This window comes from Marmota marmota, unplaced genomic scaffold (genome assembly GCF_001458135.2).
Source record: "Marmota marmota marmota unplaced genomic scaffold, marMar, whole genome shotgun sequence".
Taxonomy (NCBI): Eukaryota; Metazoa; Chordata; class Mammalia; order Rodentia; family Sciuridae; genus Marmota; species Marmota marmota.
Window position 1 is genome coordinate 29752700 of NW_026000037.1, and position 13507 is coordinate 29766206.

The following is a 13507-nucleotide window of genomic DNA, read 5'->3' on the forward strand; positions in this document are numbered from 1 at the left end:
CCTGGTAGAATACCAGTTCATCAATGTGATGCTTCTAGTATTAGCTGCATATGGTAAATAGTTTGACATCATTTTTATAAATATTAACTGTTAAGATAACATTAGGTTACACATCCACATTTTTACATAATGCCCTATTAGTAACTGTTGTATTCTGTGATTCTGCAATCTGTATTTGGGGTAAAATTGGGAGTTCATAACCAACTTGAATCTAATGTATGAAATATGATATGTCAAGAGCTTTATAATGTTTTTCAACAACCAATAAAAAACAATTAAAAAAAAAAAAGATAACATTAGGAATCTGTTTCTTTCAAATGGTAATTACATTTGCATTAACACTTTGCTAATACTGAATACCTAGTGCCTTTTCTGTTGTGGTTTGAAAAATGATGTGGTAGAATCAAACTCTGCCTGGAGAATACATTTTTAAGGATATTTTTTTTAAAAAAATTGCCAGGTGTAGTGCTATAGGCCTATAATCCCAACAACTGTGCAGGCAAGACAATCACAAGTTCAAGGCCAGCCTCAGTAAGTAAGCAAACCCCTCAACAACTTAGCAACACTCTGTCTCAAAATTAAAAGACTTGCATGAGCTTAGTGGTTAAGCACTAATGGGTTTAGTCTGCAGTACCCAAAACAAAACCAAACACATGAAAACTACCATGGTCCCTGAAATAATTTTCTAGAAAGATATAAACCACACAACAAAAGGAGTTTCTTATGTTTAAAAACTACCCAACACAAGCACTTAAATATGTAGAATTTCATTTAAATAAGTCAGTCAACAATTTTTTATAAAGTATTTAACACTTCATTGTAGAAACATAGGCAAAATGACTATTATAACCAAAATGAAAAATACTGTTCAATTTAAAAAATGTACTTAAACAAGAACCTGAAAAAGTTTATGATATGCATAACATTGTTCAAGCAAAATTGCACTAGTATTACATAAATCAAGAGTTTATAAAGGCCTCAATATGGCAAAGTTTAGAAATAGGTAGTATGCATGCACATAGTACAACAAAAATCTCCTTATAAAACAGCAGTTTTTTTAATGCTTGTACAAAGGGATAAAGAGCAACCACAAACATATTTTTCATCTGTTAGGTTAATACATTATGACAGCTAAAAGTCAGTCATGTCTATCAGAGGAACAAAAAGCCCTCCACAACTTGTGAATAAATCTTTTGTGCCTTTAAAGATATTTGTATAAAAATGCTATCTTTTTTTATACACCTTAAATAAATTGTACTTGTTTAATCAAAGTTTGAGAACAAACAAACAAACAAGTGAATGGGGTCCATGTGTTTTATATAACTAAAAAGAACCCAGATTACCAGAGCAAATAGCAAATAGCATTTATACTCTCCACCTTTGATAATGGGTAGATAATTGTTCTATAACTCAGAAGAATATATTTTCAGTAGGGAAAATAAGGGATTAGTCATACTGTTTCTTGAAAATATTTACCGATTACTCTACACCAAAAGGGCTGTTTTACCTCTTCCTTTTGACTTAGCAAAAGAATGCATCCTCATAATTGAAATTCTGTCTTGTCAATTTGTGTGCTTATCTATTATTCTATAATGTTCAGTGGGGTAAGGGGTGGGTTGGGCCAATCTTCCACAAAATGCACGTGATTGATTGGGAAGAAGCACATAATACATGAGTACCCGATGCCCTGTTGTGCTCTAGGCTGGCTATTCACCTCAGGATTGAGGGAGAACCAAAGGTCTTATCCCATAGCAAGTGTGATCTGTCCACTTCAGGTTATTTTTTTGTTATGCTCTACCACCTAAATATAACTATTGTGTACAGGGTGTTTGCATTTAGTATATCACAGAGTCCACTAAATTTTGGAAAATGTAAATCATCTGTTTACATGCAAATTATTAATTTTATATATATATATATATTTTCAAGTTTTGCCTCATCTACCACTTGGCAATCTAAGGCTAATTTCAAAGCAGGTGACACTGAACTTGTGAGGGTTATATATTTTCAGCAGTATCTGAATCAATCTTCATGGGCACAAAGAAGAGAGTTGTCCATTTAATCATTCTTCCATCAATTTTAACAAAAAAATAAAATGACATTGTATTACAGCTTTCAGACCATATAATGAAAAAGTGCAGAGTTTCTCTTTGTTAATTAAGTAGAACCCAAAAATTTCATATAAAATAGATTGCTCATATTCACACTACAAAGGAATATGTTGTTTTTAATTTTTAACAAATTCAAAGGTGTGTCTTCATCAGCAGCATTGTTGTAAATTGTACTGTAGTGCAGTTCTTTTTCATAAAAATACCATACAAATGGTCAATCAATAGTCATCAGCAAAAAATAAAACCCAAAAAACTCAGAAAACAATTAACCAGGAAAAAGATAAAGGAAGAGGTAATGCTGATGCCAAAACAAGTATAATACTGTTGGAACATACAAAAGTAATCCTTATATTTTATACATTTATACAGCATATAAAAGGTATCACTGATTATGCCACTGTCTCTCTTATACCAATTTCTATTTTCTTTGGAAGCAGTTCTTTTCTTTCATCAACACTTCCTAAGGAATTTCGACAATTTTGCCCATCCATATACAATTTTGCATACACCGGGTTGGAGTAATTAGTAGGCTGAAGAAGAAAAAATAAATATTATTATCAGTATTATTATCAGTTAACAACATCACTTATTTTGTAGTTTGTCAATGGTATAATATCTACATGTGATGCACTCAAGATAGTAAGTAGGACATATTTAAATGAAATTTTAAATTCTGCATAGGTTTTAGTCTGCTTTAGCATGGTATTAGGTAAAAACAAAATTTTATGATTTTCAGGTAACTTGTGAAGCTAACAGGAGCTCTGATGTAAAACAAAAAGCCAGAAGAAATCATAGGGAAAGCTATGCTTACTAGAATTTTATTGTCAAATGGTTAAAATGAATTGTGATGTTTTCAGGCCATATATCCCCTGTGACCTACCACCACTACCACTTATGCATACCCATCAATGGAAACTTAGATGCATAAACAAAAAGTCACCTAATTAGCTGTGTCTATAATTTTTTCAATGTGAATTTAAATCAAGCATATAAAGACAAAAGTAAAGGAATACATCAGTGAACACTTCTTAAAAATGACAATATTCTTGCTTCAAGATCCTATATATATTTATCATTGGGCATGTCTTTGGGCTCATCTAAAGAATTGTGAAGTATGGTTATATTATGTGTTAGATATAAACATTTGAGATAGAATTTGAAGCATGTAGCAGTGACCTCTTTCAGGTGGAAAACATATTCATCATTCATTGTTTAACAAATTGCAGCTTAATTTAAGAAAATGTTCTGTAGTTTTTGCTTTTATTGTTGTTTTGGTTCTGTCTGGTTTTTCCAAAAGCATACATTAAGCCTTTGTTACAACAAGAAAACATAATTTTTGAGCCATGCAAAGGAGACAAACACCTTAGGTAATGAGAATGAAAAGCAGTTGATGTAAGAGAAGACAGAGAGCATACTCATCCATAGAAATTCTGATATTATGTTTTATTCACTTTTTGGATAAAATGAGCTATGTAATTTTAAAGTAGCTTTCTCTAAAGATATTATCTAATTCAAAAAATAAAAATGATTTCATTAAACCATCTCTGAATTTTCAATATGATGACATATTTGGAACTATATATTTATTTGCACATAAAAGTTACTTATGTTAAGTAAAGCATTCTAATAAAAATGCTTAAAACTGAACAAATTTAAATAATTCAGTTTACAATTCTTGCTAGAGATTCTTTTCTTTTTTCTTCTTTGGTACCGGGTATTGAACTCAGGGCACTTGACCACTGACCCACATCCCCAGCCCTATTTTGTATTTTATTTAGAGACAGGGTCTCACTGAGTTGCTTGGCGCTTCCCTTTTGCTGAGGCTGGCTTTGAACTCGTGATACTCCTGCCTCAGCCTCCCAAGCCACTGGGATTATAGGCATATGCCACTGTGCCTGACTAGAGATTCTTTTCTAAGAACAACTAATACTGAAACACTCAAGTTCACTGTAAATGGTCTATAACTCTTTCAAATCCAATAGAAGAGATATTTCTGCTTAAGAACTTGCCTAGAATGATAACATGTTTTATATGTCATCTTGTATAGGCAGGACACATAACATAAACCTCTAATTTTTATGCTGTTTTGGAATCTCTAGTTAATTAAAAACTTAATTAAGGACAAGCTTCTATCCAAGTCAAGTAGTCATTCTGATTGTGAGGGATTCGGTGATGGAATGGATATGGAATAATGAATTTCTTCTCTCACCCCAGCAGTTAGTGGTCCTTTCAAATCAGAGTTTAGGTAGATGGGCGGCGCTGTATGTGGAAGCTTGAAAGCACTGGGCCCTCCCCCTATATACCTGGCCTGTACATAAACAGAGAATTTTAGTTTCTCATCTAATATCATGGAACCACTTTCCATTGATATAAATCATGTTGAATCAGAAAAATAACATTAAAACCTTTTTAGCCCTGGGTCATGAGCAGTGTTTTCAGGTTAGCTTTCACAGCTTAAGAAAGAAATATTAATCAAATTTTTGCTCTATGGGTAGACATTTTTTATTATGTTCAGTTTACCGACAGACATGGTACTCATGCAGCAATATCCAGATAGTTCTATTGAAACTTATCTTCACCCAGGAAATACCATCTTTGCTAAGAACTCTGAAAAATGCACCAGCCTTTTCCATTTAAAATTCTGACACTAAGAAAAGTTCTGAGTTTTGACAGTTAGCTCATTCTGGACACTCGAATATCTGCTTCTAATTAAAGATTCATCATCAAGCTATATTTTTAAGGGAGAAATTTAAATTTCAAACTTCACACATCAAAACAAACATTTGCAGTTGTAGAAATCTGACTCTAGTCTGAAAGTGGATTAATTAGTAATAAAATAAGCTCACTATGTCTACATGCAATGTGATTAACTTTAGATTTTCTTGGGTCTAAGAACAGAATTATACTGTTTCAGTCATATTTATAATATAGTACTTATGGTAATAAAAAACCCTAAAGGGACATTTTTTTGAATATTCAAATATTAATGAATATGTATTTGTTAACTATCAATCTTAACAATGAATAAGTGGCTCTGGAAAATATTTCAAACATAAAATCAACTAAAAGTTGCCACTTAATTTTTTTTTTCCAGAATAGTTTCGTTTAGAAAGTACACAAAACAATTCTAATTGTCTATAGTCTGTAAATTTGAATTTGGATGAATCATACAGAAATTAATTATAATTTTTTTTAGAAAAGAAAATTTAATTAAAGATTGAGATGAATTTGGGGTGAAACCAATAATTATTATTTTTTGGAATATTCTAATTATTCTGTGGTATAACTTCCATAGTCAGATCTATTTTATTCATTTCAGTTAAGTATTTCAGTTCTTTTGACTAGAAGGCATCACTGAACTGTAAATGTTAAACAGTTTCAAAATAACAAAAATGACATTGTACAAACATTTTCTTTGTAGTTAATTATATCATGCTTATACCAAGCTACTGCAACATAGTGATAATCTATGAAATTTGTTTCATTATTAAGGTTGCTTTGATGTGACCTTTGTTTTTTTATTATTGTCCCTATCTCTTAAGACTGTTCTATAGTTACCTCTTGGATAACAATTCATACTTACATTCAAATATTAGGAGCCAGGTAGACTCAGCCTTCTCTAACAGATTCCATGCAATTTTGGTTAGTCATTCAGCAAATTGGTAAATAAATATTTATTGACTATTAAGTGCTAAGTACATTAAAAATATATTTGAAGGGCACTGAAGCATAGTTTTATTCTCCTAGAGTAAACGTGTAAAAATTTTTAAATGGGATACTAAAAAGCTGTTCTCTTTAAGTATACAGAATTGGATTAATTCTATCACTAGAAATAAAAAATGATGAGGGAAAATGAGAACTCTCCTTCATGAAACAAGTAAAAAGTGTTTTAAATATGTTTAAAGTAAGTCTCTTAACAGTTCATATTATACTTATACTTCATTTATATTCCTAAGAAAAAAACAAAGAATCTCCAGAAGTCTAATTTTTTAATGTCTTTCTTCTTCAGGGACAAATTATCAAATAATAATTTACACAGTATATATAGATTTTAAATTTCAAGTATAGTTACTGGAACTAAGATTATCAGGATCTATTTCAAGAAAAAATCAGATGTAGGAGTTAGTTAATGATAAAATTATTTCTAATTAGGAAAACATCATTATAATGTTCTCTGAGAGTATAAATTTTAATCATGCAAAAAGGATTGACTGATATTAATTAAAATATTTGACCATCAATTTCTGGCTCAGACAATCTTAAGAATTTGGAACCAGATTGAGTATATGAGACCCTATTCCACTATTTTAGGAATAGGTGTCATTACAAGTTTAAACTCATTTGGCTGTAGATTGGTCACTTTGATTATTGGTCACTTTGATTAAAAGTGTATTGTAGACAAAGTCTCTTTAATAAATCAGAAAATAAGTAAATATTTAATAAATAAATAAATAGACTAAGAAAATTAACTCTAACATTAGCAAAATGGTTTAAAGAGTTTAACAAAGTAAATATTCTAAAATTGTCATTCAAAATATTCAGATCATTTAGTGAATCAAATCTTTGCAAATTTATCTGGATAATTGTATCAAGTGAGCTTATGGAAAGTAATAAGAAGTAACAGAAACCTTAAATAAATTATGAATGTTTAAGGTATACATATTGATGATATGTTTCAAATCAATAGGGATAAGATAGCAGATAGAGAAGTATTTTTCAAAAGTGATTGGATTAGAAAGAAATTAAGGGACACAGCTTAGTGGTTCTCCAGTGATGCACTGTTGGAGATGAAATACTTGTTTTAACAATGAAGCATTATATTCTTTTTCTATTGAAAACAAGTTAGCCAACAGTTTACACTAATTTTTTTATGTATATTTAGACATGCTAACACATCAGCATATTTCATTAAGATAATATTTTAAATGAATTGCACATCTTTATAAACTGAGTGAATAATTCTGTTCATTTTAATGTTAACTTGCATTCCTCAAGTGAACGCAGATCATACTGTACTTTTTAAAAAGAGGCTATCTCATTCAATGAATCATAAAATCTGTTATGACAATTTTAGATTTAAAAAAGATGAAATTCAAGACCATATAACATAGCTTTGATTCAAGAAAGTTCATGCTCACTGTCCATTATTTTAAGCTATATTACCTTTGTTGGATCAATCATAAAGCCAGGATCTAAAAGACCTCCATCGTTGTGGTCATGATCCACCTCATACATGTTATAAGATGGATTGCCAATTTCTACATTTATTCCTCCATTGATAATGGGTTGTCTTCTAATTGTTTTTGTCCTAGAATATGTGAACATTAACATATGTGTGAATTATATAAATACCACAACTCAAGGTACATGAAATGATCATATTTATACATTTACTTATTTTAATTAAACTGATAGGACATTTATAAATTAAATGCATTTGAAATAAATTGAGTGATATTTGTCAAGTCTCTAACTATCAAAAAACTCACACTTTGATTAATCATTTTCCAATCACTTTGACTTAATAAAAATATACTGGAAATAAGTTTCTCCTAAACAGCTAATGCCAATTTTTTCCCTTCAATCTGAAAACTATCCCTAAGAAAACATTGATGAAACTTTTGAAATAGAGTATTTTAATCCCAAAATTATATGATAGAATCCTAACAACTCAAAAAAAATGACTCACCAGCTCTCAGTTCCTAGATTAAACCCCGCAGATAGGTCATTCCTCCTGGCTCTGTATAACAGCACTTTCATGTCATTTGAAATAATAATACTTCCAGCCAAAAATAAACTAAATAAATGCACTCTGTTAATGAAATCCACAATTTATGACATACATATTTGCTATAATTCTGTTGACATTACTAGTCATACACAGTAATATAATAAAATATACTTCAGAAGCCCCTGCTGTTTTAGGGAAAGAATACTGAAATTTAAGGAGTATGACCTCTTGTTATTTTTGTTAGAATGGCTCCATTTATATATTCTATCAACATAATATGAGGGAAGATTTGAGTAAATTACAATCATGTAAAATAGAGGGTTAATAGGATTTGTAAAATATAGGAAATTGTAGTTGGAATAACTAAATCATGTTATAAGAAATTTTAAATATACATATATATATATATATATATATATATATATATGTATATATATATATATATATACATATATATATATTTCTGCAACTTTTTTGCATGATTTATTCATTGAATATTAATCTAGAACACTGAATCTTACCTTCTTTTTCTCTTACAAAGAACTAAACCAATTACTAAGGTGGTTATCAAAGTCACCAAAAGGACAAGAGGCACAATGATGGCAATGCTTCCTGGAAAATAAATGAAAGAATAGATAAATAATTAAGTAAAATGAAGAAAGACTGACATAACGAAGCACTTTACTATGCCAAAACATTTTGTTATTGATATACTAAAAATAAAGATCGACCCAGATTTGTATTCTAAGTTCATCATTATGTCGCTAACATATTGCTTTCCTATCAAACACATAGTTTTCTGGGAATATTTCTTTAGATGCCTTTCATTTATATATTGCCTTTAAATACTTGGAGATTAGAGATGGTGACTTCTCTGACAGCCTGGGTTTACTGATTCCCACCACACACATTTACTTGCAATAATGCAAGGACATGCTTGTAACTACTTATAAATCAAATGTGACTGAATACACATTTACACAATTGCACTGGCCACATTCCCATCCTTAGTTTTGTTCTCATAGCTATAAATAATTTCTGACTTTGAGTACAAGTGGAAAGTTTAATATTAGCCTGAAAAAGAAAAGGGAAAGTAAAGGTTGGATTTGGATGGACCTGGGCTTAAGTATCAGTTTTGCAAATTGTTGGAAAAAAGGCCTTGGGTTAGATTTTTATACTCTTCATGGCTCCTGTTTTTCACCAATAAACCAGGGACAAAAAGACCCATAGGAAGGGCTGTTTGATTTTTAAAAAGAGTATGAGAGGCAGAGGATTCTCTTAAGTTCCAGTTGCTGAATAGTTTCATCAAAACACATTTTGTGGTTTTGTTGCTGATGTCAATTTTACCATTCTTTTCCTGTATATAAGAATAGTTTTAGTCTTTATCAGTACTAAAATGTATCTTCAAATGCTTGCCTTAGTTTATGCAGCTGAACTGAAGGTAAAAAGACAACTGGAAAAACCTTTACTTGTCTTCCTAGGTTGGAAATAAGGGTGAACTATTATTATTGTTGTTGTTATTATTATTTTAGTCAGATATGTTAGTAGACAACCATATCTCTTAATGGGTGTTACCAGAAGGACAATCCACTCACAGTAATGTGTGATTTATGTCATGAAGAAAACTGAATGCAAGAGTTGCTTAATGACAGAAATATTAAATAGTTCCATTAGTAACTACATTTTTAGTAGACAAATATTTATTCCCATGGAAAAAAAGGGTTTTCATAAACATTGGGCTGATTCAGTCAAGTCATATTAATCAGTGGTTCACCTAAGTAATAAAGAAATCCAACAAAAAATAAAATTTAATATAGAAATCTAGAATGGCTGAGAAATGGAACATTAAGAATTATTATTAAGAATCTATTAAGTACATTAATTTTTCTCTGCAAATGCATGTACATGTAAAAGCACTGAGTAGAAGTTAATGGCTATATTATGAATAATAAACAGCCATTTAAGGACTTTCATATAGAAGTATAGTTGTGTTTTAATAGTTCTAGTAAGAGATGACCTGGATGAGATAATCCATGCTGAGGTCACTTTCTAAAAAACAAAAGTCTTAATTAAGGAAATTTCATATATAAGACAATTTTCTATGTTGAAACAAGCAATTACTTGCCTAAAATAACCAAATAACAAGCTCTTGCATATAAGAAAAAATATGAGTCAGTTCTTTAACTGTTTTTTCATGTTACCAGAACTATACAACATAGTGAGTTTGATATTATAATACCGCTTGGGTTTTGGGAAAGTGAACTTCATACGAATATGTAATTTATTAGCAATTAATGAAAGCAGAGAATCTGGCACCTTTGATAGTAATTAACATTTGTTCACAAATTTTAAATATCAAAGAACAGCTTGATTTCTTCATAAGCTATGACTTCAACTGATTGATCGTGACTGTATAAATATCTTCACTTCATTATTTATTCTTTTTTACTAAAATTTGTATAATTGGTAGATGTGAAATATCTACCAATATTGGTTCTAAGCTATATAAATTTTCTTTTCCCCTATTGAAATGATAAATAATTTAGAAAATTAGATTTTTCTTTTCCCACGTATTTACTGTCATTCCTATAAGGTAGAAAGCTATTAATTATGCAGCTAAAAACCAAAGGATTTCTCTTTTATTTTTCCCACCACTGATGGCAGTTGTGATCCCATATATTACAGCTGTAAGAAGCTAGATTTCTGATAAGGTTTATGTAACCAATCAAGGTAACTGCACTTATGCTTAGTGCCAACAATAAATAATGCAAGGTATCAATTTGCAAATTTTTTCTTGTAAAATATTTTATATTGATGGAAACAACTAGAAAATACAGATTTTTAAAAAAAAATCATAAATGTGTATTTTTCCAAGTAGCATATCTAGCCATAAATGTAAATATTGTATTATTAACAAAATCTATCCAGGTCTATTGCAAATGATTTTTAGCAGTACATTATTGATGGATGATTACAAATTGATTAAAAACAAATGTATGGACTGTACTTGTTAAGAGTAGAGGAACTGGCTCAGTAACTTTTTCATGTAAAATAAAATGAGAATTCCTTTGCAACATGGTTCTGAAGCCTCAATGTGCATCATGTTTTCATTCAAAGCATGAACCACATTACCATGTTGCTATGGAGGAAAGTTTCCTTCCTGGGAGAGGTGGATAACAGACTGGAGCCAGGCTACTTCTGTTCAAAGCCTATTAGAAACATAAACTTGAGCAATTACTTATCTTTGTCAGATTACTCAGCCATAAAATGGATGTCATCAACAATATTTCAAAATGGTATAAATAGGATTATGTCAATAATAGAAAGTGCTACATACATTCATAATGAATAATTTAAAATGTATATTTCCCATAGTACCCTGTTCATGCCTCTATTTTATGTTTTTCACAATTTTGTATATGTGTGTGTATGCACATTTAATATTTTTAATTGTATATGGACACAATACCTTTATTTTATTTATTTATTTTTATGTGGTGCTGAGGTTCGAACCTAGTGCCTCATACATGCTAGGCAAGTGCTCTATCACTGAGCTAAAACCTCAGTCTGGTATTGGTATATTTTAAGCTCTTTGAGGGCATGGTCAGTTTGCTTCTCTTTGTTCTGCAGATCACACAGTTCTAAGTATGTCCTAGGATCTATGTATTTGATTTTCATTTAGTAAATTTATCTTAAGTGCTTGTTATGGCCCATACACTAATGTGTATTCTCCTTTCTCAGAAGATACAAATGAACTTCCTTTTATACTGCTTTATGTTTATCATGGGATGACAAACAAATAGATTTATTCCACACCAGAAATACTACTCTATGGAAGCTAAGCACTGCCCGGGGACCTTAAAGGATGTACACCAATATGATCTGGATGTAGGCGAACAGTGTGTCTGTGAGACCTGAGGGAAGAGTCCTCTTCAGTTTCCTGAAGACAGTACAAAACCTGGGGGATTAACATTAATGAGGAACAAATAGGCTGGTATGTAGAATGCATAGTGCTGGAGAATAGGCAGAGGATACTGCATAGTGGGGGTAGAGAAAACTAGGTGAGGCTGTGAAGAATGGTAAGCCACATAAATGAGCTGGTCATGTGTACTTCTAGAAAAAAAACATTCTGCTCACCTCAATCTTCTCTTGCCAGGCTTGATCTTTGCTATATTTGTTTGTTTCCTTCACAATTGTTTATTCATTTGTGCATTCTCTTATTTGCTTCCTCACTTTATTGCTCTCTATCCCACTAGAATCTCCTCTTCATGAGAAAAGGCCTCATCTGCCTTTTGCAATCATCTATCTCTGGGGTCAAGTATAGTTCTTGGCACTTGGTAGAAATTTGATAAACATCTGCTTTGGGAGAATTAGGGCAAAAGCATTGTTGTGTTGCTTTTTCAGTTCAATCCTTTTATTTGCTAATTTGTGGTTCCTGATGTCATACAGACAGTGTATTTTTCCTTATTGAAACATGGTAGTGTAGAAGGGATAAAGATGAAGAAAGAAAAGAGAAACAATGACTCCCTGACAGGTATCACATCTCTACTATAAACTACAGCATCTCTACAGTACTGGCCCATAGAATGTTGAGTATATTTTTATCTTCTTTAATTTTAGAAGATACCAGAAGTGGCACAATTCAAACTTTGAGCATCCAGTCTCTGAAAACTTTATGTGAATTTCAAATAGGGGTATGTAATGAATATTTTATCAAACTTGAGTTTAGAACTCTTCAAAGTATCTTCAGAAGAGTCAAACTAGCTTTTTCAAGTAGAACCTAAGCACAAAGCCCTGGGATAATAATCTGCCTAATTACACAGGGTGATTTTCAGATACTTTAAACATCAAGGGCCAGAAAACACCTGTACCACTACTCCAAGATAATTAAGAAAACTGTGCATGAATTAGAAAGGTAAATCTCCATGCTAATTGGCAGTAGTTGGGCGAACAAAGGCAGCATATTCTTGACTATGCTGAGGTCCAATGATTATGAGACATTCAACTTAAATGGAAATGGAGATTTTTAAACACAGTCTTAAAATATAAATCTTTCTTTTTCTTTCTTTTTTTTTATTGGTTGTTCAAAACATTACAAAGCTCTTGACATATCATATTTCATACATTTGATTCAAGTGGGTTTTGAACTCCCAATTTTACCCCAAATACAGATTGCAGAATCACGTGGGTTACACATCTACATTTTTACATAATGCCCTATTAGTAACTGTTGTATTCTGCTACCTTTCCTATCCTCTACTATCTCCCCTCCCCTCCCCTCCCATCTTCTCTCTCTACCCCATCTACTGTAATTCATTTCTCTCCTTGTTTATTTTCCCATTCCCCTCACAACCTCTTATATGTAATTTTGTATAACAATGAGGATCTCCCTCCATTACCATGCAATTTCCCTTTTCTCTCCCTTTCCCTCCCACCTCATGTATCTGTTTAATGTTAATCTTTTCTTCCTGCTCTTCCTCCCTGCTTTGTTCTTAGTTGCTCTCATTATATCAAAGAAGACATTTGGTATTTGTTTTTTAGGGATTGGCTAGCTTCACTAAGCATAATCTGCTCTAGTGCCATCCATTTCCCTGCAAATTCTATGATTTTGTCATTTTTTAGTGCTGCGTAATACTCCATGGTGTATAAATGCCACATTTTTTTT

General features: G+C 31.3%; 1 protein-coding gene across 1 annotated transcript in view; it reads right to left on the reverse strand.

Annotated features, from left to right (window-relative positions):
- Positions 1–646: 646 nt before the first annotated feature.
- Positions 647–13507, reverse strand: part of Lrp1b (LDL receptor related protein 1B) — a 1807788-nt gene continuing 1794927 nt past the window's right edge. The window contains exons 88-91 of the mRNA XM_015479144.2: positions 8364–8454; positions 7275–7419; positions 4321–4419; positions 647–2641 (exon numbers count right to left, since the gene is read on the reverse strand). Of these exons, the coding sequence (XP_015334630.1) occupies positions 2501–2641; positions 4321–4419; positions 7275–7419; positions 8364–8454 (476 nt within the window). The 3' untranslated portion in view covers positions 647–2500. The remainder of the gene's footprint in view (positions 2642–4320; positions 4420–7274; positions 7420–8363; positions 8455–13507) is intronic.